Genomic DNA, 27391 nt, shown 5'->3' with positions numbered 1-27391 from the left:
GAGAGAAGCAGACACCCTACTGAAGTTCTATTCCTATATGTTTCCTTCTATCAATATACTTACTATGGTGGCAATCTCTTCCACTAAATTCTGAGTTTTCTGAGACCTGGGCCATGTCTTCCTTATCTTTACATTCCCAAAGCACCCTGGCAGTGCCTGGTCAATATGAACCACGTGTTCACTAAATGAATGACCCCAAATTCCTAAACTGTAGTCAAATAAAACAATACACTGCCATGATATTTGAGCTATATTTACTGCATTCTTACAGTGCACCTGACTCTGGCCCTCAAAACAACCTATAAAATCAGTACTATTGTGACCTCATTTCACAGATGAGGAAACTGAGGCATAGCGCTTACATAACTTATTGCCCAAGTTCACAGATTTTTTTATGTTCACAACTTTCCTCCAAGTGGACCTCAACACCTACATCATCTTGGTAGAGAGCAGAATGTCAAGCAACTTTTTACACATACTAGACATAAAATAAATTATCTGTTGAATGGATAATTAAATAAACATTTCAAGGCTCACTGACCATATACATATCTATAGATAAATAGAGAAAGAGAGAAGGTAAAAGATAAAGCCACATCATAAGCTATGAGGTGATTTCCCATTGCATTTATCCACTTTTACACTTGAAAATGTTATCTACAGTGACCATATATTACGGAAATTGCAGGTAGCTGACAATTTTGCATTTGATAAATAAATATGTTATCCCTCACTTGCAGCTTCATGCCATACTAATGGACGTGGTACTTTCTACAACTTTCTTAGATTCGAGTGTTGTAGAAGACCAGTCCCAGCTCTTGTTTTTACTCGACACAATGTCTAGGCCTCTATATGTCAAAGCACCTCTGTAGACTAAGCTATTCCAGTTGCCTCCTTTCCACTTAAATTCACAACAGGTAATCTGTGAGGAGGGGGAAATAAGGAAAAAAGGAAAAAAAGATCCAATCAAATGGACTTTGCAAAAATATTCAGGTCCAATCTTTCAAAAAATCACATCAAGAGCATTCTCTGCCATAAGCCTTCTCTGATTCCTTCAGTTGAAAGTACTTTTTTTCCTTAGACATCGTCAACATTTTTTTTTTAACCTCACTTATGACCTGTATCATTACAGAGACAGTATGATCTCTTCTGAGGACAGGCTTTATGCTTGAATCATTTATTTATGCCCTCACAGTTCTTGCACAGAGAAGTACAATAAATGCTGAATGAAAGAATGAATGAATGTATAGTTAATAAAGTACAACCCTTTACTTGACTTCTTAAGCTAGTTCTTCTACATAGTAGCAACAGATTAATTACTTTGTTAGAATTTCCTGGAAGGATGTTAGAAATAAATTGGTCAATAATGATTGAAATAAAACAATCCTTCAAGAAAGAATGGTGTTTTGCTCCTGCCAACCAGATTATACTCAGTAGACTTTTGGAAAAGCATAAGCATATGGAGCTGAGAGCATGCCTAATTACCTACGTCAATGTTATATACTGCCATTTGTGTATTACCATGCACAGATAGTTCAAATGAGTTTCAACTGTCTGGTAAACATAAGCAAGAAAAGATCTGTTAGAAGGAAGAAAAGAAACAAGAAAAGTGGGTTCATTTATCTATGGAAGATGCTTCAAAAAACTGGTAACTGAAAAATATTTTATATTCCAAAAATGTACTTCTTTATTTGTTGTATACCCTAAAAACATTTACCTTTAGCATGAGCACCATATGGTTCAGACTCTGGCTACTCCACACCTTCTAACTCAACAGAGATAATGTTCAGTTGTCGCGCTCTGAAGATACAGTGAAAGATATACGGGAAATAGAAGGCAAAGACAAAGCCAGGACCCATGTCTCCTACTCCAAACTCAGGGCTCTTGAAACCACACTGCCACCATAAAGCACAGAGAGCTGAAGAAGCACCTCATGGAAAAATTATGCAGGGAAGCAGAAAAGCAGGGAAAAAGTGACCCCCAAATGGCTGTGAGCAGAGGTTGTTTTTTGATCATAAGGTATGAAATTAAAGGTCCCTTTCCTTCAAATCAAAGGGCATTCTACGCCCAATTCCGATTTGGCTTCATATAAGTCAGAAGGTTTAGCTGATGACGTGGGTCCTCAGAGAAAGCTGCAGCCACCTTGGATATAGTCCCAGTTGCCTCTGGGAATCTTTATTATTTTAATCCAATCTGGTATTAAAATTCAGCTTAGTCAAATACAGATATAAAGTTTATAATTCTATTCCTAGGATGTAACTGATCTACTAAATTGTACGTAGACATCCTGGAACAGATTTTAATTTAACTGCTTCCCAGATCAGTCAGAAGATCACTCCAAAACATATCTAAAAGAGCTCTTCTTAGTTAGAAAACTCCTGACATATGAAATTACAATGTGAGGTCAAAAACAAAGTTTATTTGCACCTTAAAATCCAATAGCTCTAAAAAAAAAAAATCCAATAGCACTAATTATTGAGAATAAATCACTATTTTTCCACTATGTTGATATGAAGTTATAAATGTCGACTGAAGCCAATGATAGCAGGAACCATTGTAAGCCAAAGAATCAAGATCCAATTCTTGGCTAAAGTCTAAGTCGACAGGAACATTTATTGAGCATTATATAGCAGATGCTTAATCCTAAACAACATTCCTCCTATCCAACCAAAACCACACAACTAAACTAAACAAACTCTGTTTATTGTAGTTCTGTAAGATCCCTATAGCTCCTCTACTTATTCTGTATGTGCAGGCCTAATTAAGCAAGCCCAAGAAGGTATCAAAGACTGAGTCATAAACTCAGAAGTAGAATCCAGTTCGGCTACTGATATATTGGATAGTCCTAGGAAAGTCATACTTCCCCACTACTCTGATGATGTGAGGTGATTTAAAAAAAAAAAAAAAAAACCCTCTTACAGAATGCTCACAGCCTGAACTAGAAGCTTCCAAATGTGACACCAGGATTTGCGTTGTTTCTCAGACTATCAAATGACCATCTAGAGGTAAGAAAAAGAGTTGAAGGACTGAGGATAAGAAGGAGAAGGATCTAGGAAGAGCAAGGCACTAACCTAAACTCTTCTCACCTCTACGTGGGATGTTTCCCTGAAGAAAACACAGGCTCTGGTAGTCCTCACCCTTCCTGTGGCCTCAGTTCTGCCTTCCCACACCGCCCACATGGCAGCTCCAGTTTCTACACAGACTGCAGAGAGCCAGGGGAAAAAAAAATCACAAAGACAAAGAGAAAAGGGGGAGAGAGAGAAACAGAAAAGATGATGGGAAGAGACACACGCAGAGACATTCCAGAGGTTCCCGCATACTAACTTCCCTCTGTCATATCCTTGAAGCAGGACCTGATGAACTTAAGGATACTTGGCAGATACAGTGATTTGGCACCTGTTGTCCCAAATAAGTAGGATGTTTGTTGTGAAATATGCAGAACTGGATGCAGGTGTGACACAAGACAAACACAGATCACATTCCAGCATCTCTAGGTTTAGAACTGACGGGTAAGCATATGGGTCATAAGGGCTGACTTTGGCAGCAGGCAAGCTAACTTCCAATCAAAATTCCTAATTATAAGATATTTTCCATCTTTAAAAAACTAAAGAAAAAAGTCCTGAAATGAGTAATTAGAGAGTTCACTTATATTTATTAAAGGATTTGGAGTCTTGCATGAAGATCATCAACCATCTGAAAGAAACATGAACTCCAAGGCCCCCTACTGCTCAGATAAATGCAGTCACTACTAATAATGTCAGGCCAGAGTCAGAGCTCTCCAATTATCTCACAAGGAGCAAAATTGGTTGAAATGACAGATTTATAAAACCACTTTAGATGGAATTTCTAGGAAAGACCTGGAAAGGAGAGTTGAGGTGACAAGTTGTCAAAGGACAAAGTTCTGTAGAGGAGCTCGGTGTTTCTTGACAGTGGCAGGGTGGTAAAAGGAGCAAAATTTGACAAAAAAGAAAAAAAAGAAAAGAAGGAAGGAAGGAAGGAAGGAAGGAAGGAAGGAAGGAAGGAAGGAAGGAAGGAAGGAAGAAAGAAAAGAAGAGAAAAGAAAGAAAGAAAAGAAAAGAAAAGAAAAGAAAGAAAAGAAAAGAAAAGAAAAGAAAAGAAAAGAAAAGAAAAGAAAAAAGAAAAAAAAATATAGGTGACAGCACAAATGGTGGCTAAGCAGACATGATGCCTCAAACCTGTTTCTCAAGATACAGGTTTCACTACCAAACCAAAGCTTTCTTCAGCTGCCAAGTGTCTCCCTTATCCAATCAAAAACATCATGCGCTAGGCTCTTACCCTCAGGCATGTGCTACAATAAATGTGTGCTATTGTTACCTGCGGATTCTGAATTTCCACCAGCATTCAGTGCATTTTATTTTCCATCTAGTTGAACCTCTCGCTTAGATGCTAGAGTATACTAGTGAAATACTTTCAAGCCAGAGTCCAACAAAAAGAAATGTAAGAAGTTTCAAAGAGAAACCTTCCTTACAATCAGACCCAGAACAGTTTCTTCAAAGTAAACTTTCTAATTGCTAAAAATTTACTCCGTACCAGCTAATTAAAGGCATTCTCCACAATTTCCAATTAAAAACTTCTTGCCATTTCCAAAACTGATCAAACTAAAACTCTAAAGACTATTCATTTCCTATAAAGGAATGTGACTATGTTTCTGGCACCAAAAAAGTTTATTTTTTACTTTGATAAATATGTACTTTCAAATTGCATGAACGGAAACCCCTGGAGTCAAAGGTAGGACAATTCAGAAGCCCGCTCAGCTACCACCCTGTATTCCCCCTCCTCACCCTCCCCACCACCTGGGTTCCTTAAGCCAACACAGGGATAATTCCACTCAGTGGAGTCAGCCTTGTATCTGCCTAGACATTACAAGTCCTTTGTTTTAAAAGCAGCAATGCTTCCCGACTTCTATTTAGGCCAGGGAGTATAAGCTTTTGTTTTAAATCACCTGCGTGCATTTAATCGCAATTGCAAGTAAAATACTTGACTCACTTCTCTCCCTCCTCCCTCCCATTCACACTGGAAATTTAAAGTTGTGAAACAAACCGAACCTGTCCCTACTTAATGCAACCAAACATGGCAACACCTTACTTTAATAGAGCACTTAATTGATGCTTCACTAGAATGGAATCCCTATAAATGCATGCAATATGCTCAGTCCAAACAAATTAAAAATTACTCTCACAATGAATTCCAGATATTATGCTTAGACAAAACAACAAACTGTTATTAAACTCATAAACCCGCATCCCACAAGCACCTACAAAAAGTCTTAAGTTCAAGTTACCAGAATGGTTACACCCCTCTGACAGAATGAACTCTGCAAGCCTCAATAATCCCTCAGCAGGAACTCCACCACTTTCTGCTGAGATGAGAAGACAAAAGGAAAAGATACCAATACTGCATCCACACACAGGCCCCTCATGGTAAAACTGTTCAGAACCCCAGTCAGGCTGTGCATTCTATTTTAATCCTCTTCCTTTTGTAACATGAGCCTCTCCATGACACATAAAACATTTGGCTCAGAACGCCTCGGCGTTCCTTCTTAAGAGTTGATCGATCTAATCAAAAGTAAAAGCACAAAGTGCTCTCATTGATAGGTCTTTTTCCTCTAGAAAATGGGAATGCTCTGGTTTTATCTTATTTCTGACTGCCCCTACCTTCCCTTCTCACTGACCTACAAAACATGTAGAAATTGGTTCTGTCACCCCCACAGGTTAAGATCAGGCCACCAAGAAAAAGATGTCGTTCTGTCCATCTGCAAAAAATCCAATCACAGACTGAAAAGGAGCGCTGCCTTTGAATGTCTAACGAAGACTCTTTACAGCCCTACAGGTAAAAGGCCAGGTTGTCTTAAGCCACGGATGCACTAGACAATGAAACGAAACGAAACTCCACATCTAACTTCTTGATGTTGCAGGAGCTTGATGCACATCTGACAGTAATCTCTCTGCTGGGGAGTTTAAAAACCAAACTTGTCAAGGGCAGCTGCACCACAGAACACCTTCTGGTGTAAAAATTGAGAAGTCGGGGATCCCTGGGTGGCGCAGCGGTTTGGCGCCTGCCTTTGGCCCGGGGCACGATCCTGGAGACCCGGGATCGAATCCCACGTCGGGCTCCCGGTGCATGGAGCCTGCTTCTCCCTCTGCCTGTGTCTCTGCCTCTCTCTCTCTCTCTGTGACTATCATAAATAAATTTAAAAAAAAAAATTATTTAAAAAAAAAAATTGAGAAGTCATTTTGGGAAAAAAATCTGTTAGATATTTTGTATCCCTGGGGTCCATTACATCTTTAAAAGGTTTGCTTTATATTTGGGGTGCCTGGGTGGCTCAGTCAGTTAAGTGTCTGACTCTTGATTTCAGCTCAGGTCATGATCATGGGCTCTCTGCTCAGCAGAGAGTCTGCTTGAGGGATTATCTCCCCCTCACCTTGCCCCCTCACACACATGTGCACATGCACGTGGCTCTAAATAAAAATCTCTAACAATAAATAAAAGATTTGCTTGATATTCATGGAGATCATAGCTACATATAGATGATCAAAGAAAGCTTGAGCTCTGCTCTGAACTACAGCTATTTTCCTATTGCCACACTGTCTAGGTAACTATAACTCATTATGTTCCTATTCCATCAACAGAGATCCCTTCCTATTAGTGTTCCCCTGGGTGGAACTGGCTGGCTGGCCGAGTTTTCACTCGATTCCAGTACAACTATAATTTCTATTTCTCCGTAGTCAAACATCACTTATCCAATAATCAACATAAATTATTTCCTGTTAGCAAAGCGCTCTTCTACTACAGAAATTTTTATGTTTTCTTTTTTTTTTTTTGATAAGCACACAGTGAGAGAGAGAGAGAGGCAGAGACACAACAGGCAGAGGGAGAAGCAGGCTCCATGCACCGGGAGCCCGACGTGGGATTCGATCCCGGGTCTCCAGGATCGCGCCCTGGGCCAAAGGCAGGCGCTAAACCGCTGCGCCACCCAGGGATCCCTACAGAAATTTTTAACAGTGAAGCCATAATGCTATTCTATTAATAAGAATTGTTATACTTTTAAAGATTTTATTTTTTAATGTAATCTCTACCCTTCAACATTGGGGCTTGAACTCACAACCCCGAGATGAGTCAAGATGAGTCGTATGCTTCACTGACAACCAGCCAGGTGCCGGTTTGTCAAAAGCACTTTCTGTCCATTTCAAGGTCTAGATTCTTGCCTCTTCAGACAGCCTCACTGTGATGACCAAGTAGCAAACATGTACTCATCCAAGGGACTAAGTGCTTTTTTTTTCTGGGTACTGAAAAGGTAAGCACTGCCTCATTAAGTACAAACATAGGTAAGACAACTCAGCACAGTGCCTAGCATAAAACAAGCATTCAAGGAAGTTAATGAAGTTAATTCTCTCTCCCTAACTTCTGTTTTCTCTATTTATTTTAGATCTTCAGGCTTTGAGAGGCCCTTACCTCCTATCACTAACCAAATCTCAATGCTGTTGTAAACTCTTACGTTTACAACCCAAGCAAGAAATAAAACTCAAGGCCAAGATGTGCAGGCTATCCAGAATTAACCACTGAGTTCTGGAAATACTGTAATTGGATAGGATAGATAGTCCCAATTTAAAAATTATTAGCGTCTCCGAAGTTCATCTGTGAAGTGGCATAAACACCCTTTCCCTTAGAAATCATGATGTTCTATTTAGGATCTCAGGCTTTCCCACAAAAACCTATTTAAGCCTACATCTGAATTATAACACTGGTGTCATTAACCTGGATTTAGCACAGTGCCTTGTTCATGGCAGGCACTAGCTATTTGCTGACGTCATGAATCCCTGCGATGCAGGAGGTGTACAGTGAACTCTGGACAGAATCTTTATATAGCCCAAGAAGGTGTGTACCTTCTCTTATCTTCCTCATGCACCCTTCTCACTTCCTAGTCCTCTTTCCCATGTGACCAATGCCCTCAGAACTCACAAATTCTAAACTTCAGCACCTTACCAGAGTTCGACCTTTTACTGTTTCAAAGGTAGATGCTTCTCCCTGCCAAAATTACCTCAAGCAGCTGATCTCACATGTACATCGGAAGGAAAGAAATCTGATTATAAAGGTATTCCACAAGGGATTTTGAGTGTCTGATGGACTTTAATTTGTCCAGAGATTTCTGCCTCTTTAAAAGAAACCTGGCTACTTAGACAAATCTAACTTCATGTGGAAGACAGGTAAATGAATTCAAATAGGTCTGCACAGTAGAGAGGTTAGGGCTACCTAGGGGACTGTTCCTAAGCTATCTCTGCTTTCAAAGCAGCTTCTTCCTCCTTGCCACTTTGAAAACTCATGATTTTTCACAAGTTCCATAACTCCTTCAAGTTCCTATGGTAATACAGGTATATGATAACACTGATGGATGGGAGCGTATACAGGGACAGCATGAGGTAAGTGTAGTTTGGGCAGTGTTCTTCCCAAACTGGAACATAGGCCATGGCATTCAAGATTCAACCTCTTATGTCCTCAAAACAGTCACCTCCAAAGAGAGATACAGAAGCTAAAGGAAGATTTAGATGTCAACACTGGGCCAGAATTCTGGTTTTACTCATCCTGGCATGGCCTAAAAGAGGATATGAGATTTTTTTTAAAGCATACTGGGGGAAAAGGGAATACCACATATATACAAAAAACCCTTATGTTTATGGGGGAGAATGAACAGGAATTAAGAATCAACAAATGTATTCTAAATGAGAAGAAAGTGGGCGAAGAAAGTAGGTACTTTTGAAAAAGAACTAAAAATAAAAAAAATCTACACAAGATTCTGCATGTACACTTGTTCACTCTAGCTGCCCTGGGGCACCAATTACTTTAAGTGTAAAAACAGAAAACATCAACTTGGCCAGGACAAGCAGAGAATCTAGGTACTGAATTCCACCACACGCTTGAAGCTATGCCTGATAGCAGCATCAAAAGGTTAACAGCCTCATTAAGAAACGGCACCAACTCCTTCTGGTAGCAGGCGGTTTAAAAAACCAAGTCAGTGCTGGGGGTCTGGAAGGCGAAATGAAAACTGAATTTACCTACATCAAGGAACAAGTAGCTATTAAGGCTACTTAAGACACACCTCCAGCAATATCTCTCCTTAATACCAATATGCCGAAGGTCCTCAGAATAAAAGCAACCATTATCCTGGCCCATCATCTGGGCTTTCATTACTCCCACCCTGAAGAGTGACACATCAGACAAACAAAGCACCCTGCCCACATGCAGGGCCTTTCCACCCAGATCTCCAGGCACTCTGACAAGTGCTTATTAATCTTGATGACATGCCAGTGAGAAAGAGAGTTGGCCACCACAGCCTTCTTATTTTCCTAGGGGGATAAAGGGGAGAAAATTGAGCTAGTGAACTAAGGGACTAAAGCTCAGGTCACAGATAGGACAGAAAAGTAGACTCAGGACTTACATGTTCCCAATCACTTCCTCCACAATTTCTCAATTAGTCCCTAATGGCAAACAGGAAGTCCATCTCTATTTTGCTTTAAGAACAGAAGCACCCAGAGGGCACAGGGCCAAGCGTTCTGAGTCCTCCTATGATATTTAATTTCAAAATAACTGTAACAACAATTATGTAAAATGAAAAGTTTCCTTTTCCTCCTAACAACTCTTCTGTAGTGAATTCAGGGTTTAATCAAGCGCCAGCCTCTGGATACAACCTGAGGATACTCATATAGGATTGGGGTGATGGTTGGCAAGAAGACCTCAGCGCAACTGCAATTGCCTGTGCTTCCTTACAGACTGGCAGACCTGACTCGCCACATCCTCCACTGAAGACACACTTTTGCCTTAGACAGGATGTCCCCAATAAGAAAGGAAAGCAATTCTAAATTATAACACCAAGTTAACAAACATGGTTCTCAAGAATCCAGTCATATGATTTTTTAAAAAGCAACCCTATGGACGCCTGAGTGGCTCAGTGGTTTAGAGCCTGCCTTTGGCCCAGGGCGTGATCCTGGGGTCCCGGGATTGAGTCCTACATCAGGCTCCCTGCATGGAGCCTGCTTCTCCCTCTGCTTGTGTCTCTGCCTCTCTCTCTGTATCTCTCATGAATAAATAAATAAAATCTTAAAAAAAAAAAAAAGCAACCCTAGGCAGTAAAAAATCAAATTATGCAACAATACCTAATGCTGTCTTATTTCATCATTGCTAAAATTCCTGTTGAGTAAGTAAAAGAAAAAATAAAAAGGCTGAGAAGGACAGGAAGATGGTCCTCCCTTTGCACCTGGTCCCTGACGTAGAGCAGTGCAATGCACAGTGCATGTCTGCAACATGTACTAACCATCTGCGCCACCCGGACTGCCCACAAATTAATATGTTTCTATGGTGATCCCTGAGCTCCCAGTTTTTAAACTAACCTAAAGAAAACACTAAACACCAAAGCTCTAATAATTCAGTGAAAGAGGAATTATACCGAAAGAATGCTGTAGGAAGGGCAGAGATGACTTAGTATGCTTAATTTTTCTTACAAGGACCAAAAGCTCTGAATAGAATGACCCAAATGACCATGTGAACTGGAGGTAATTCTTCATGAGGAAAAGCCTCAGAGAGGAAAACCGTACTCCAGCTGTATGTGAAAGTAACAGTAGGAGAGTAGAGCTATCAATAACTTGTATATAAGGGCCTTTCTGAAGAACTCCAACAGCTTCACAACCCACACAGCGTGCCCGCAGGAGACAGGAGGCAGGTATTAACGTCATTCTGCAATGAGGATAAGGAACACAGGGAATGAGGTGTCAGGCACCCCAATAAGCAGTGCAAAGTGGCAGGCTCCCCCCCCCAGTCTGTGGGATCACACATTGCAACACATGTGCTGACGCAGGTCGACAAAAACTGTCCCTTTTGGAGGAAGGAGAGGGAACAAGGACAGCTTCATAACATCTGGGAGAAGCTGTACTTTCAAAAAATGTAAAATAATGAAAAGAGAGAAAGTTGAGAACCCAGCTGGGTCTGCTGACTCAGAAGGACAAAGCTAATGAGACAACAGCTACTACTTCTCCCAAAGTCTTATCTCATTTTCTTTTTTTTTATTTTTTTTATTTTTTTAAAATTTATTTATGATAGTCACAGAGAGAGAGAGAGAGGCAGAGACATAGGCAGAGGGAGAAGCAGGCTCCATGCACCGGGAGCCCGACGTGGGATTCTATCCTGGGTCTCCAGGATCGCGCCCTGGGCCAAAGGCAGGCGCCAAACCGCTGGGCCACCCAGGGATCCCTTTGTCTCATTTTCATGCACTTCATGACTTAATGGCTCTGGTCTATCTTCTTATCCAGCTTATTTTCCCTATTCCTTAGCAAAAGAACAAAAACATGTAAAACCATTAAAAAAAAAAAACAGTTGTCAAATCATTAAGCTTCTCCCACTTTCCTTCAAAAAGCTGGAAGCAGAGGAGGAGCCCCTGGACTCCGTTACCTACCTTTGCTTCATCATTAATGTCCCAAGTGAAGGAAATGGCATTATACGCAATCTCCTCAATGTTACTGATGGTATTGAAGCTCTCTTTATAGTCAGCTACATGAGCGATGAAAAAGAAAGAGAAATCATGATTTCTGATTCCATTGTGAGATTCTAGCGGTTCAAAGTAAGATTCCACTCCCCATATTATTGCCTCTGAAAAATTTAAATTAACATTTTGTTGATATTTTTAACCCTTTTTAGGGTTCACAAAATGAAGAAAAAGAATCACAAGATATTTAAAATAGAGGTAAGCTTAGACAGATTTAATTTTTTCTCATTATGTCAAAATTGAGATACTTGGAACTAAAAAGTTTAAGTAATTGTCCCAAGGTCACAAAACTAGCCTGGAGAACCAAGATTAGAACTCAGCTCTTTTACATTTTCTGAAAAGAGAATATCATGTTACAAAAGATGAAAGAGTAATGCTAAGATTAAGGGCCATCTTGTAATATAGACAATGGTTTTATGCAAAAATTATACACATGGCAAAAACAGACATTCTCATCAAGCCACTTCATTAAATATGGATTTGCACAGGTCTGTTGCTATAACCCAAGAGATCCATCTCTGGGTCTCTTTAAAGACAGAAGAGTCTAGCAGTGCAGTTCAACATGTAAATGAGAGATTGTTAGGTAAGTGCATGCCAGCAGTATTTGCTTTTACTTGTTTATTTAGGTTGTTTTCTCCACTCTACCATCATCTACGGATAATCTGGTATCTCTTAAGACTCTTCACCTCAAAAACTCTGCAGACCAAAGAGCAGGACACTCTTATGTGAGCAAGCTATAAAGCTTCTGGTCCCAGTGTCATTTGGAGAGCCACCGCCTGTGCCATATGTCCTTATGAAGGAAGTAATGTTAAATGCACTGATTCCAGGAGGCCGAGAACAGGGTTTGGAACAGATCAGTAGCTGGCATAAAAATTCAAATGCTTTCGGCAGGAAGCTGATCACTGCCAAAAATAATTGGAATGAGAAAACTGGATGCGTGCACCTCTGGGAATAAAAGCAGGCCCCACAGCTCCTTACCTATATCAATGCATCTTTGTTTAGCTGTGTGCTGTCGGGAGTGCCAGTACTTCCAATGCCTTAACTGATCTTCTCTGCTTTTGTCTTCTGCAAAAACCACCATGATCACACTCTATGAAAGAAAATGCATTATCACATAAAGACACTAAACGGTGAGTCTCTTTTGGCAATCTTACTCAGTGTTATATTTTACAGTTAGGGCTAAAAACTGCAATTTTGGATCTTCATTTAGATCTTCTTCAGACCTGGGACTATTAAGCTCTGATCAGCTTTCCCAGAGAAGAGAACTAAGAACAGAACTTACTCGGACTTTGCTGATGGGCCGGTGGATCCCCTCACTGCTGTTCACCTCTTTCAGAGTGACAGGATAAAACTGGCCTTTGTTCAGGTATGTCATGGTGCTATCTCCTGGTTTCTGTCGAAGTGATTTTGAGGCTTCTAGGGTATATTCAAAGTTGTTTCTAAAGAACAAAAAAGAGTCACAGCTCTCTAATCCACTCTTTTGGAAACTTTCTTTATGCTTTAGCTCAATCTTGAAATGCTTCTATGTGGATGTATGCAAATAGCCAACTATCAGGAAACATACAACTGACTGTCGTATTATAAATAGCATTCGCTACTTCTTACACCATAAATATAACCTTAAGCAATGCAGATATTCTCAACTCTCTCATTTGCGAGGCTACAAAATGCCAACTAGAAATTCTATGAAGTAATAAAGTCAAAAATTCAAAGTTTGGAAGCTAAGGATATTAAAGATAGTAAAGTAGCCAAAAAGGACTTTGGAAGGCAATCTCACAAGATACTACTGCCAATTTGGTATTTACCCAGCAAAGGTTGCAAACAGGTGGCTGGTAGTCCTCTGATTAAATTCGATTTGGTCTGCACAGCACTTTTTTGTTGTTTTTGCTTGTAATTTAAATGTCTTTGGATGAGCACTGCACAGTTCTCTACAGCTAGTATCACCTTAAAGTGACATGCATGTATCTCCCTCAAGTTGTTTAATAACCTTCCTAGACCAGGGATTGAAAATTACACCTATTCTTATAAATAAAGTATTATTGGAATACAAACATACCCTTTACTTACGTACTATCTATAGCTACTTTTGTAATGCAGTGGCAAAGCTGTGCAGTTGCAACAGAGGCTCTAAGGCCCACAAAGCTTAAATATGTATTAGCTGATCCTTTACAGAAAAAGTTTACTGACCCCTATCTTAGATCCTACAGGCATCTGAGTTTGTGACTCCTGCACCTTGAGGTAGATCTTTAAGGGAAGTCTAAATTTCCATAAAATCCTAGACTTTTAGAAATCAACTGTTTTTACTTCAAGATATAACATACAAAAAATGCATAAAACAAAATTATAAAATGAAATCGTAAATGCTTTTAAAAAGCAATTGAAGGTGTTTGTACATTTTCATAATTAACTTGGAAGATATTCATATTCCCAGTGAGAAGTACAATTTTGTGAGGTTTTAAAAGAAGAGGCTTTCAGGTCAGAAAAAAGCTGACTTCATTTATTTTACCATGAGTGAGGCTAATAAATAAAAGCCTTTATCCACTTGATGTTATTCCTAAATTCTCACAGAATTATATGCTTTAGGAAACAGAAGGGAGCTCAGAGATCTAATTTAATCGTCTCATCTCTTCTTTTAGACTCCATTCTACTACCATCACATAAAGAAACTGAAGGAAAGAAAAAGCACCAACACCAGGAATTAAGGAAACATGAAACACAGTACAGAGTTCAAAATTAAATGCACTAAAGCAAATGTCCTCTAGCAAAGCTAATACCACCAAAGCCACCTCTGATTTTCCAGTATCAAATTAACAAAAAAGTCATAAAAGCTGAAAGTTAAAAATCAAATTAAAAGACAACTATTACCCAGAAACACTGTCAAAAACATAGTCCTCTGAATTCATGCCAGGCATCCGGAGACTGAGATCCGAAGGGAAGAAAACCTGAAATATCAACGTAATAAGCCACAACTATTTAACTGGTTATCAGGCTTACTAAAGACCAATATGTGGTACAGCACAGAAGTATGTGGCTTACAGCAACCCACTACTCATTCAATATTTGTTTTAATAAGAATTTTAACTCTACAAAAAAATTCTGAAAGAAAAATATCCGTTTTTATATGCCACTCGATTAGATGAGGACAACATGCAGGCACTCCCCCAGAGTGCTGTCTTACTCCCCTTTTCCCAACTTCCCCACACATCTCAATTCTGTTCAAACTCTAGAATCTGCAACCGAAATCCTGCAATTACAGGGATCATCACACCAAGTGAAGGTACAGTATCAGGTCTGCACCACCGATGATGGACTGGTGCATTCTTTCAGAAAAGGCTATTCTATTCCTAACTCCATAAGCCAAAGGGATGTTCCTTTCCCCCATGAGACATTAAATATAGCTTCTTCACTCCCTAACTTTTTCATCACCACAAAACCCCCAAAGCATTTAGAGTTAATCTGTAAATTTTACACAACGCATTTATCATCAAGACCTACTGCCTCCCTGACTATACTACCAACCAAGAGAGACCAAACAAATACATAAGAAGTCATTTTATATTGAGACCAATTACAGGGATCTTGTTTTGGTCTAGGACAAAAGCTGAAAACAGACTTATGTGGAGATATCTGTTGTTGATGGAAGATTATGTATGGGGTTCTCTTTTTCCAACAAATCACTTAGCTGAAATCATAATTGTTAACTCAAATGCTGGTAAGATTAGCCATGTGCCCTTGATAATAATTTCTGGTTTTGTAGGTTTAGTTTACAAATTATACCCATGGGCCTTTTCTCGTTTTAAAAAAAAAAAAAAAGGAAAGAAAAAAATCTTTTGTTCCTAATCCATTCATTTCAGGCTGAGTTTCAAGCTTACATAACAAGGAAGAGGTGGAACCCAATACTTATACAAACACACAAAAGTCTTAGGAAGATGCTTGCATTTCCTGTACCTCCTGAACGCCTTCCTTGAAGGTCTCTGAGAAGGTAGAGTCTGGAGTTCGCCTTTGAGCATTTGGGGGTTGAGCACCAGAGCTGAACTGGTCAGCATTAAGATTCCGGTCGAAAACCACCACCCGCTCAGTGGGCTCAGGATGATACACTGCTGGAGAGATTCCCACAGCAAAACCATGGGGCTGGGTTTCTGTCTTGATGGAGTGAGTAGGCATTGTTGCTATGGAGACAGTGACTGTAGTATCAGGAGCTGTTAGATGGCCTCTCTTATCAATGCCCAGTTGGTTGCCATGGGGAAGGACAATGTTAAATGGCACATTTTTCAGTACTTGCACTCTGTTTTCTCCAGCAGAAATGAGGGACTGCTCAGTCACATTCGGTATGCTGTTTCTTTAAGAAAAGAAAAGAAAACTGTGTTTTCAAACTCAATGAAACTCACTACTTCCCCACACATACAGTTCTTTAACAATTTTTATTTTCCTAATGGCAATGGGCCATTGGGTCCTGTGCAACAGTAATAATAATTATTATTAATAATAATAATAATAATACACTTGGAAGAAACCAAATAAATAGAAAATGGCAATGACAACCCATTACGAGAACAAGAAAAAGAAAGACTTTGTGGTCATAAAATCCAAAAGTGTCAGGCAAAATTTCATTGAAGTATAGAGAACTCAGAGCTCTCCTCTACTACACTTTATTTTCAATAATCCTAATACAATGGTCATATTTCACTAGAAGCCTGAAGCTACAAATGTAACTGGCTGGAGCTTCAAGCTTCCACTTTGGTTCAAATTCTGTGACACTTATTTTATCTCTTCGTAAGTACACATATTCATCTATAAAATGGGGGTAATAAACATATCTATCCTCACAAGGTGGTGATGAGGATGAAATGAGATGATACACTGAAATATGTATAATAATGCCTGGCACACAAGAGTTCAGGAAGTATGAACTATTATCACTTGGCCACCACTTTTCCTAGTACCTATGCCTATTGGGCTTTCTCTACCACTAAAGAAAAAAAAATACCAATGTTTACACTGTACAGGTAGATATATTTGCATACAATTACTTTTGGTTTAAATATCCTGGACAACAGAAGATGATTTCTAGTCCACAATAAAATTAATGAATTTTCAAAGCCCCCTCAAACAATATAGGCTGATACCTTTAAGGAAGAAAGCAACTTGGCAGTTTTGTACATTTTGATCAATGAAATGTTCAAACCTGAGAATTTATGAAAGAAAGAAAGGAAAAAGCTTTCTAGAAAGTTGTTTGTTGAGGCTCTGTAGTAGAAAAAAATCACAGCCTTAATGTTAGGATAACTAAGTTTTGCTTCAAACTATAGCAAAATAAACTAATTGTTAATTTAAAAGTTGGAGAAGAGGGAAGAGTAGATCAAACAGGAGGAATTACGTTAGTAACTGTTGAAGCTAATAATGATACACATAGGCTTATATTTCTTTACTTCTGTTGTTTGAAAATGCCCATAATAAAAAGTAACATAATAAAAGCCATAAGCCCTTCTCTAAAGGGTAATTATGAAGATTAAAACAGCAACATGGAAAACACTTATGGAAGGGATTAAGTAGAAGAACACCAACTAACAAATGTTATCTGTGAATACAACCACAACCACATAAAATGTGCACCAATACCCAAATAGTAAATAAATAAATGGTTCAGATAGTGGGATTATGAGTGATCACTCTTTCTTTAAAAATATTTTACTCCTGGGGTGCCTAGAAAGCTTAGTGAGTGACCCGTTTGACTCTTGATTTCATCTCAGGTCATGATATCAGGGTCGGGAGATCGAGCCCCATGCCGGGCTCTGAGCTAGGCATGGAGTCTGCTGAAGATTCTCTCTCTCAAGCAGCCCCGGTGGCCCAGCGGTTTAACGTTGCCTTTAGCCCAGACCCTGATCCTGGAAACCCAGGATCGAGTCCCGTGTTGGGCTCCCTGCATGGAGCCTGCTTCTCCCTCTGCCTTTGTCTCTGCCTCTCTCTGTGTCTCTCATGAATAAATAAATAAAATCTAAAAAAGATTCTCTCTCTCCCTCTGTCCCTCCATTCTTGAACTCTCTAAATAAAGAAATAGATAAATAAATTCTACTCTTCTATTACTAATAGAACACAGGGAAATTTAAAACGTGTGTTTAATTTTCTTTTTTCATGGCTATAAAGTCAAGCCTTAATGTTCTGAAAGTTTTAACCTAAAATAACTTCAACAGAAGTATGGAATACTGCTGTGTCATCAAGTTTTACTTAGACCATTATTCAACATCATTGGTACTTAATTTGTTTTAAAGGACCCCCACCTTTGCCTTAAGCCACACCCTTCTTAAGAGAAACTCAAAGACAACTAAGGGAACAGTTCACTTACATTATTACTAAAAACATTCCTCCACAGAAAAAGAAAGTTAATGCTTTGTTTTGCAGAAAGGATCTAAAGACACTGGCAACTTCTCAGAGCAACAGAATCATAATTATCACCTAGAGCTTTTTCACTTAAACTCCTGCTTTATTTTCATAGGAACCTGTGAAAATACAATAGTACTATTCTATGCTATTAGACATTACCTTTTGCTGTGGTCTGGTTCTGGGTGCTCAACATCTGGCTTTGCTGTTGAAGACCTCCTCTCTCTTGGCACCTTAGATATTAACAAACATAACAACAATTTAGTTCTCACTTAGTGGAGTATAAATACAGCCTCTTAATTTTCAGTTAGTTCAACCATTCATGTCTACTTGATTGCCTACCAAATGCCAGGCTGCAGGGATACACAATGAATAAGACAGTGTCTGTCCTCAAGAGCTTACAAATCTGGTCACCAGATTAATATGTAAAAACTGACAATTCTTTAGTTGCCAGATAAACTCAGGGCATCACAAATTTACTTTGTTATTGAGTTTGGGTTTCATCTCGTAAAAGACATACCTCTGGCTTGGTTTTACCCATTTATCCACACAACAGAATAAAGAAGTTACTGAAAATACAATTGGACTCTCAGTGTTCTCACTCCTTCCTTTCAGATCAAATGCACAATCAAAAGGATCAGCTATACCAACAGTTCATTTCCAAGATACAAGTGCTGGCTTCAAATGACAAATTTCTTCAGATACTCTGGGATTCACACTACCTGGTACCCAAAGGACAAATCGAACTCAGTTTGTTGTTTTTGATTCTGCTCTTCTTTACACAGGAAGTGAAAGGCTAACCTTACAGGCGTAATGTAGACATCAACCCACCTGAGACTAACTCCAAACATATACCCCAAAACTGCTAAGTGTTTGAAACTGTTTTCATTGTGAATGTATGAATATAATTACCTTTAAACACAAAATAAATTGTTTTGTGCGTTAATGTGCTTTTAAAGCTTTATCAAAGCTATTATGTAGGGGTGACTGGGTGGCTCAATTAGGTGTCTGACTCTTCATCTCAGCTTAGGTCTTGATCTCAGGGTCATGAGTTCAAGCCCCAGGTCAAGCTCCACACTGGGCATGGAGGCTACTCAATTATTATACAAAAACAACAGAAATGCTTATATCCAAAGAACTGAAACAAATCAGTTCATTTAAAAAAGAAAATATCACTACACCTATCACAGGAAGCCTGACATATTAGTACTAAGATTGTTTACCTTAATGGACAGACATGATGTATAAAATATTTTTTTAAAGATTTTATTTATTTATTCATGATAGACATAGAGAAAGAGAGAGAGGCAGAGACACAGGAAGAGGGAGAAGCAGGCTCCATGCATGGAGCCTGACGCGGAACTCAATCCCGGGACTCCAGGATTGCGCCCTGGACCAAAGGCAGGCACCAAACCGCTGAGCCACCCAGGGATCCCCTATAAAATGCTTTTAGGATCCTTTATTTAAAGCACATACACCTACAACCCCAGCAATCATTACATCAGTCTTTGTCACTAAACTTGTTGGTCTTCTCTCATTTTCAAAAGTTTAGTTAAAAATATGTAACTTCAAATTTCATAATTAATACTTAGAAACTTACGATTTTTACACTGATTGAGTCAATAAAACAAGCCATATGAAGAACAGGTATCTCATAAGTTCTACTTCAAAGGAATTCTTTGGCTCTACTTCCCAGGCAAAGATTTCTTATAGTTATCATTAGTTACTACACAAGTTTCCCTTCACATTCAAATTAAAAACCAAGACAAAACTTACCTCAGTCTCTCAAACACAACAAGCTGGATACATGTCCTCATATCAGAAAATAATTAAATCTTTTGTTTAGGTCCCACCCTAATTTGGTAATCATAATCAAGCTATCTTCTTTGCGTTTTTCCCTCTGCAGTTCTTATATTCAGGAAGGAATATAGTGCCAGAATGTAACAAAAGGCAAGCAACTGGTGAATCTAGGTGAAAGTATCTGGGCGTTAATCATCCAATTAAATTTAAGTTTTCTCTAATCTGGAAGTTTTAAAAACAAAAATATGGCAAAAAATAAGCTGTGATATATAGCCATCACCACATACTATTATTGGGCAGAAAGAAGAATGCCAAAGAATAAATCAAGCAAAGTACGTTCCATAGGAGACAGCATGGCAGCTGAAGAGGATGACTTTGGCACAATCCAGACCAGGCCTGAAATCCTGGATGTAACACATACTAGTTGTGTGACTTGAGAACTTAATTTTTTTTTCCCATCTGCAAAACAGGGATCATACCACATATTTTGCAGGCTTTCTGGAAATCAGAAATAACATGTATGCTGATAACATGTCTAGTGTGATACAAATAATCAGTAAGTGGTAGCTAGTATTATGAGGACGATGATGAGGATACAGATCTCCAGACAGGAACATCACATAAAACTCCAGGGAGAGAACAGATTACTCAAGACTAATCTATAGAAAAGGCAACAAAACACATCCCACTCTTAGAACTAGAAACTCCAAGACTAGGAAATAGCTTTTTTTACTTCACAAATCCTACAATCAAATCAAAAGGCTCTGTAATATCATGTAAAGAAAAGGAAATCATCCCACATAAAGGTTGGAGCACAGGTAAATGAACCACTCTCTACTCTTCGGGGCACCGAGAAGCACCTTTAGTAAAACGTTCAATCCCAATACGATACATCTACCATCTTCTTTTATGATAGCTTCACCTTTCAGATTGAGCTAGAACAGCTGGCTACTTCACCCATTTTAAAAACAACCCTTTGATTCTATGATCGTAGATTTTCAGCTTTGAACCACAGTAAGTCAAAGCACTCATTAAACTATTTATAGTCACTAGAGAAGCAACTTGCATTACATTCTACCAGCAAATTACTGTTTTACACGCTGTTGAATCAAGTGCATCTTGGACTGTCGTTAGGTTTTTAAAAGAGGAGGCACGTCTACCTTGTAATAGTCATAGAGCAAGCCCAGTGCAGCTGCACTGTCTTCATCTCCATTGATGCTCATCATCGCTTTGGTTGCTGCAGTGAGAGGGTTTTCCAGGAAAGATTTCCAGGCTTCATCCTCACTCGTATAGGAGCGCCGCTGTGGATAAAGTGCTTCATTCTGAAGAACCAACACTGGCCGTTTGCTTCAGAGAAATTAAAAACATATATACACATATATCTCATACTTTTTACCACAAGGCACCATAAGCTAATTTTTAAAGACCGAAACAACCAATTCTTTGATATTTCAATAAAACAGCCCAGTGACCCACCCCAGCAAAGTAAATGAAGACAAGACCAGTAGACAACCCACTTGAATGAATGCCAACAGGTCCCCAGTAAGATATATGGTATTGAGGCAGCCAGGGAGCCTGAAGTCAACCTATATATGTGACCCAGGATATACTATTTGGCAAAAACAAAACAAAACAAAAAACACTCCAAGAAAATGCCAGGCTATTCAAACATTTAAGTAAACAAACACAAGGACAAAGTAAGGCAAAACAGAACATTTATTCTCCTCAGACATCTGCAGACAGGACTGTACCCTCTTAAAGAGAGTATACACGATTCAGTCATCATGCTGCTACATGTTACTTCCCTCTTTCTTCTGTTGATACCATGCCTTAAAAACTTTCCTACCCACAAACCAGGGAGAGAGGAGGAGGGGGCGGAAAGAAAAAGAGCTATTTCGTTTAATCCTCGGGGGTATATGAGAAAGTTAGAATATTCTACTGATTACCAGCAGATTGAGATGGAATGTGGCCAAAGGGGACTGTAAATCAATAAGGAGGCATAATTTTCTGGCATGGGAGTTAACTGTTTATCTCAGAGATAAACACTTAAGAATCTACAACAATAAATAAAGCCACTGAACAAAAAGAGCTTTTTAAGAAAATAGGTGGGAAATCTGTTTTTAAAAATCTTTACTAGATTTTCACACTGGGCAAGAACGGTTTCATTTTAACACTGTAGTCTGGTGAGAAAAATCCAGAAAATCAACGGAGATCTTAGTCAAGTCTTACAGAAGATTTAATTTTAAAGATTAAAACAAACATTACTGATTCCCAAAACTTGAAATGTAAACAGTCTCAACAACTGTTCAGTTGGTATTATTTAATAAGTCAATAAGAAGAAAAAGTGGAACATGAACTCCAGCAAAATGAAAGTTTTTTTTTTTTAAGGGAAAAAAAATTGTTAATGTCCAAACCTACTCTGAATTATCACTATCCTAACAAGTATATTTAAGGATCAGCTCTCATTGCAACACACAAATGAAATATGCAAATGGCCTAAAGGTGACCTACCTACTCTAAAAGTGAATGTAGAAAGACTGATTATCTGTTCAAGTAATCAACAAAGGTTAGGGTTTGTCAGTCACTCCGGCCCTTTAAAAAACAGATACAGATTTTCAAAAAGGAGAACATCTTTGAAATGGGGTGGGAACTCGGACCAACAACTTAATTTATCCTCAAAATTAGGTTTTATTTCAAAGTCAATGTTTTAAACTCATGTCTCGGCATAAACTCCAAGGCATAAAATCCAAATACTAATTATATTTAGTAGGAAAAGCAAGCACTCTTGAGGGGGTATATCATTCTAACACAAAACAAACAAATGAAAAAACAATGAAGCAGTTTATTTAAAAATGAAGGCTGCGTGTATTAATCTCAATTTCAAAATAAATAAACACACACACACACAAAGGGGCATTCCCTACACCTTTAGGAGCAGTGTGTAAGTAAGAGCCACTGAATCAGTGGTATCTTGAGGTGATTTACTGGTGTACTGCTAAGCTATTATTAATAGTGTAATAGCTACTTCCAGAAGATTATGACAGCACTTGGCTCATTCGATTCCCGTAATGCTAGTTTTTCAGCTTCCCTCTCTCTCCCACCCCCATCCCAAATTTGTACAGGCAACAGAAAATATTTTCTGCAAATGGTTTTTGTTTGTGATCACCCTGGAGGTGTCTTACATTTTCAAAGCATGCCTAAGGCCAAAATTTTAGCTTTGGAAATTTGCCTTATCTAAACCATAAGTCAAGAAATAAACAGTAACCAGGAGCCTTAGTCTACTTCCTCATATGACAGTCAGGCAGTTGCTAGTCCCTAAAGGCCCATCACTACCTCTCCTGAGTCTTAAACTCCCTCCACCAACGATCTCTCAAAAAACTTCTGAAATGTATTTCAAGTCATGATTTAACTGCACATTCTACAACACGAGATCTAATCCACTTACGGTGTCCCATACGGTACCTAACCTCCCAAATCAGAAAAAAAGAGCACGAAAAAAAGAAAAAGAAAAAAGAGCACGCTTAAATAATAATTCTAAAACTAGAAGGAATACCTCTGGTCTGGATTTACTGAAGTATACGGATTGGTTTGGTGCGCAAGTTGCTTTTTTCTTTCCTTAATTCATGCTTTAAACTCGGAACAATTTTACATTTGCAGAAAAGTGGCTAAGACAGAAATATGCCTCCCCCAGGGTCCCTTTGATGTGAACATCTTTACATGGCCACCTCGCGTTTGTCAAAAATATTTCTTTAACCACAAACTCCGAAAGACGTATTAGTACAGTACGTTCTGTTTATCACGGTGATTTCGAAGATTTCACCCTCTTGATATTTTCTGAGGATTTTTAATTACAGTAATCTGTAATTACCATCAATGATGCAAGTGGCAAAGTAACTCCTACAACAATTTTCTCACTCACACAGCCAGCGGGGGGGGCGGGGGGGGGGATGATGCCAGGACATCAGAGCACTTCAACTTTTCCCTCAATTTCTCCTTTTGGAAGTTCTAGCAGGCGGACCGAAGGACACGGACAAGGGATCGATCACCCGAGACGTCGTCTACCTCCCGAGCCGGGGAGCCTGTCCCAAAGAGCTGGCCGCGACCCCCTGAGCAAAGGGGATCCTGACCGGGGCGGGGGGGGGGGGCAGCGGGACGCCCACACGTCGCGGCCGCAGCCCGCGGGGCGCCCCGTGTCTCCCTCCCCGCACCCCGGCCAGCAGCAGGGCGCAGACGGGGGGCGCGCCCGCGGGGAGGCCCCCCCCAAGGCCGCTGAGGCGGAGGGGGCTGAGGAGAGAGGTCTCCCCTCCGGAATCCAGTCTCCAACACAAGGGCCCCCCCAGGGGCTTCGGGGGAACAAAGGCGCGGGGGGGGGGGTTGCCGAGCGCCGAGGCCGCTGCGGGGAAGAAAGTGGACGGCGAGACGCGCGCCCCCACACGCGCGGCCTGCTCCGCGCCCCCTCCACCCGGCCTGCTCCGCGACCCCCCCCGCCCGGGCTCGCCTCGCACCCCCGCCCCCCGCCCGGGCTCGCCTCCCACCCCGCCCCCCCCCGCCCGCCGGGCCTCGCGGCAGGTGCGGCCGGCCCTGAGCGCCGCGGCGGCCTGAAGCCGCCTGGCCGGACCCGCGCGCCGCCGCCTCACTCACTTGTCGTACTCCTGTGTCATCGCGCTTGCTCGCCGCTGCCGGGCCGCAGAACTGGACTTTCGGGTTGGGACAGTACACCCGATCCGGGGGGAGGAGGCGGCGGCGGCGGCGGCGGCAGGTCCGGAGCGGCGGCCCCGACGGGTTGGGTTCGCTTTTCTCGCTCTGAGCCGGCTCGGCGCGGGCTGCGCGCTCTGGGCGCCCGGGCTCGACCGCCCATTGGCTGGCGGCGCGCCGGCCCGGGGCGGGGCCTCGTGGCTGGGCGGCCGGCGGCGCCGCCTGATTGGCCGGCGCGGGGGGCGCGGGGGCGGGGCCCGCCGCTCCGCGTGGCCGCGTCGGTGCGGCGCGCCCCGCGCTCCTGGCCTGCCTCCCGCCGGGCCCGGCGTGGCCGCGCGGGCCCCGGCGCGCTCCTCCCGCCCCGCCGCCCGCCCACTGCCCGGCGCTGCAGTCGCGGCCCTTGGCGGCTCGCCCGAGGGACTGGCCGTGCCTTGGCGCCGCCTTCTCCGGCCTGTGTGTGTGTGTGTGTGTGTGTGTGTGCGCGTGTGCGTGCGGGGGGCGGGGGGTCCTTCCTCCGCCGGCCCACCGGAGCCCTCCCCGCTGCGGCGACGGAGCCCCCGCCCGCCGTCCCCCCTCCGTCCGCGCCCACTTATTTACGAGGCTCCTGGCTTTTACCTGCGAAAGCTCAGACGTCTGGGTCCTCGCCGAGCCCCCCCAGCTGTCGGGCAGGAGAACCGCCCGCGCGCCCATCTTCCATTGTCCGCTATGTGACGGCCTCCTGACCGCGGTTCCCCCTCGCGCGGCCGGGGCGGGACCTGCCGAGCGGTGGCATCAGCCTCCAGCCGCGGCGCCGGGTCCGGTGCCCGCGCGCCCTTCTTCCGCGCCGCCCCGCGCTGCTGGCCCTGCCCGTCTCCCCCCTCTCCTCCCTGCGCACCCCTTAAGCCCGTCGGAAACCATCGCCCCATCGGGGCTTGCACCTCTCCCCCCTCCACCCCCCCCCCCCCCCCCGCAGAGCTCCTTCCTGGGGCTGCATCTGCCGCCCGCCGCTGGGCCTTCCGCAGCCCTGTAGCCGGCCCTCACGTCCACCCTGCCCTGGCCCCAACTGTCCTGAGCTGAAGCTCTCTCCTTCTCCAGGGTCTGCTCGCTGGCTCGACGAGTCTGGGTTGAGAGAAGTCCTGTACGCCAGGCATCGTTGTAGATGCTGGAGATAGATCCTGAGCACGTCTCCCTGCCTGCCTGCCTTCAGCATCCTGGGGTGGAGGGGGGGCGCGGACAGACCATAAACACAATGAGTAAATTGTATGGTGTGTTGGACAGTGGCAAGTTCTGCGGGAGAAAAAGCAGAGCAGGCCGCTGGAGAGCACGGGTGGAGCCCGGGTTGGAAGGCTGAGGAGGAAAGTCCTTCGAGGAAGAAGTGGGGGAGGAGGTGGCGGAGAGGCAGAGGCACACTTTTGCATAAAGTTGTGAACAGTGCACGTCAGGGGTCCCCCGTGGCCAGAGGGGGACAAAGTGGAGGATGGGGAGATGTAGGACTTCGTGCCCACTTTGGTTTTTACTGAGCAAGATGGAGGGCTTGGAGTAGAGCAGTGACCTGATCTCACCCTTTTCTTTAAATAATCTGGGTGGTGGGGGCACAGAGGTGGGGGCGGTGAGCCCAGACCAAAGATGACAGTAGTGTGGCCTTGGGTGGGAGAGTGGAGTAGTGAGAACTGGTGGGATCTACTCTGAAGGCATAGCTGGCATGATTTCCTGAAAATTTGATATAAAGTATGAGGAAAAGGGAATCCGGATGCCTGGGTGGCTCAGCGGTTGAGCATCTGCCTTCAGGTCAGGTCAGGTCGTGACCCCCGGGGTCCTGGGATCCAGTCCCTCTGCATCAGGCTCCCCACGGGGAGCCTGCTTCTCCCTCTGCCTATGTCTCTGCCTCTCTCTGTGTCTCTCGTGAATACATAAATAAAATATTAAAGAATAATTTTTAAAAAAATTTTAAAAAGAGAGTCAAAGACAACTATAAGGTTTTCAGGTAAAGGCTGGAAGGAGTGATTTGCCATCACTGAGTTGGGAAAGATTGCCGGCATATGTCTGGGGGAAGTCAGGAGTCCCATTTTGGACATAAATTCAAGACTTTTATTAGAGATCCAAATAGATGTATCGGTAGGTTGGAAGTGAGTGTGGAGTCCAGGGAAGAAGGGGCTGAGTGACTGTGGGGGAGTCATCAGCACAGAGATGGTCTTGAATGTCAGGATTAGAAGCATCTCCACTTTGGCAAGGGAGGAAACAACGGGACCAACATGGGATCCTGGAGCTCCCTGGGAAGGCTGGGAACAAGAGGAGCCAGCAGAGGAGCCAGAGGAGGAGAGATGACCGAGGCAGGAAGAGAATGGAAGCACGAGGGCTGAGTAGGGAAAGTGAGGCAGAAAGCATGGTCAGCTGGGACACGTGCTCCCTGGAGGTCTCATGAGGTGAGGATTTAGCAGCACGGGAGGCCCCTGGGGTCTTCATTCAGCACCAGCTGCCCCTCAGCCATTCCCACCACTTTCCTGTTCCCCTGGGGCCCTGAATCAGCATCCACAGACACTTCTCACTGTCCCCTTCCTGCCGTTTCCTGCTTCCATCCCCTAATCTTGGGTACAACACTAGAGCATGGAGTCTGTCCTTTTTTCCCCTTATTCATTAGTTTCCTGTTTAAATAAATTGTACTTTTTAAATGAGAGAATGTAGGGAGAATACTGCTAATAGGATAGGCGGGAGTCATCAGGGTTGCTCTGCTTGAAACGACTCACAGTGGGAAACTGTCTCTGCCTCAACTTTCCTCTTCTTCCTCTGCTGCACCTCCAGATGTGGCCAGGGTCATCTTTATAAAGCACAGAGTTTAGATGGCGTCACTCTAGTACACTCAGATGAAGTTCGAGCCCCTTAGCAGCCTGTGTAGATGAACAGCTCCACCTGCCCTCTTGCTATGCTGCTCCTTCAGGTGTTGCTCAGCACTGAGAACCACCCCTGCCTCCAATTCCCTGCTCCTCAGCTTCC

The 27391-nt window shown here is 42.3% G+C and overlaps 1 protein-coding gene and 1 long non-coding RNA gene across 3 annotated transcripts in view; one reads left to right on the top strand and one right to left on the bottom strand.

The window, feature by feature from the left end:
* Positions 1-24563, bottom strand: part of GRHL1 (grainyhead like transcription factor 1) — a 52372-nt gene extending 27809 nt beyond the window's left edge. Inside the window, 8 exon segments of the mRNA XM_025454685.3 lie at positions 11462-11556; positions 12530-12641; positions 12834-12990; positions 14417-14493; positions 15500-15890; positions 18089-18159; positions 20887-21073; positions 24368-24563. Of these exon segments, the coding sequence (XP_025310470.1) occupies positions 11462-11556; positions 12530-12641; positions 12834-12990; positions 14417-14493; positions 15500-15890; positions 18089-18159; positions 20887-21073; positions 24368-24387 (1110 nt within the window). The 5' untranslated portion in view covers positions 24388-24563.
* Positions 12544-19204, top strand: LOC118351169 (uncharacterized). 2 transcript variants are annotated; one of them, XR_004806121.2, is made up of 3 exons: positions 12544-12681; positions 12762-12917; positions 18542-19204. It is a non-coding gene; the product is annotated as an uncharacterized LOC118351169 (long non-coding RNA). The 2 variants fall into 2 exon arrangements; XR_004806122.2 differs by lacking the exon at positions 18542-19204 and adding an exon at positions 14188-14423.
* Positions 24564-27391: the final 2828 nt, after the last annotated feature.

This window comes from Canis lupus, chromosome 17 (assembly GCF_003254725.2).
Source record: "Canis lupus dingo isolate Sandy chromosome 17, ASM325472v2, whole genome shotgun sequence".
Lineage (NCBI taxonomy): Eukaryota > Metazoa > Chordata > Mammalia > Carnivora > Canidae > Canis > Canis lupus.
Note: the sequence above shows the minus strand (reverse complement) of the source record. Positions and strands in the feature narration are given on the sequence as shown.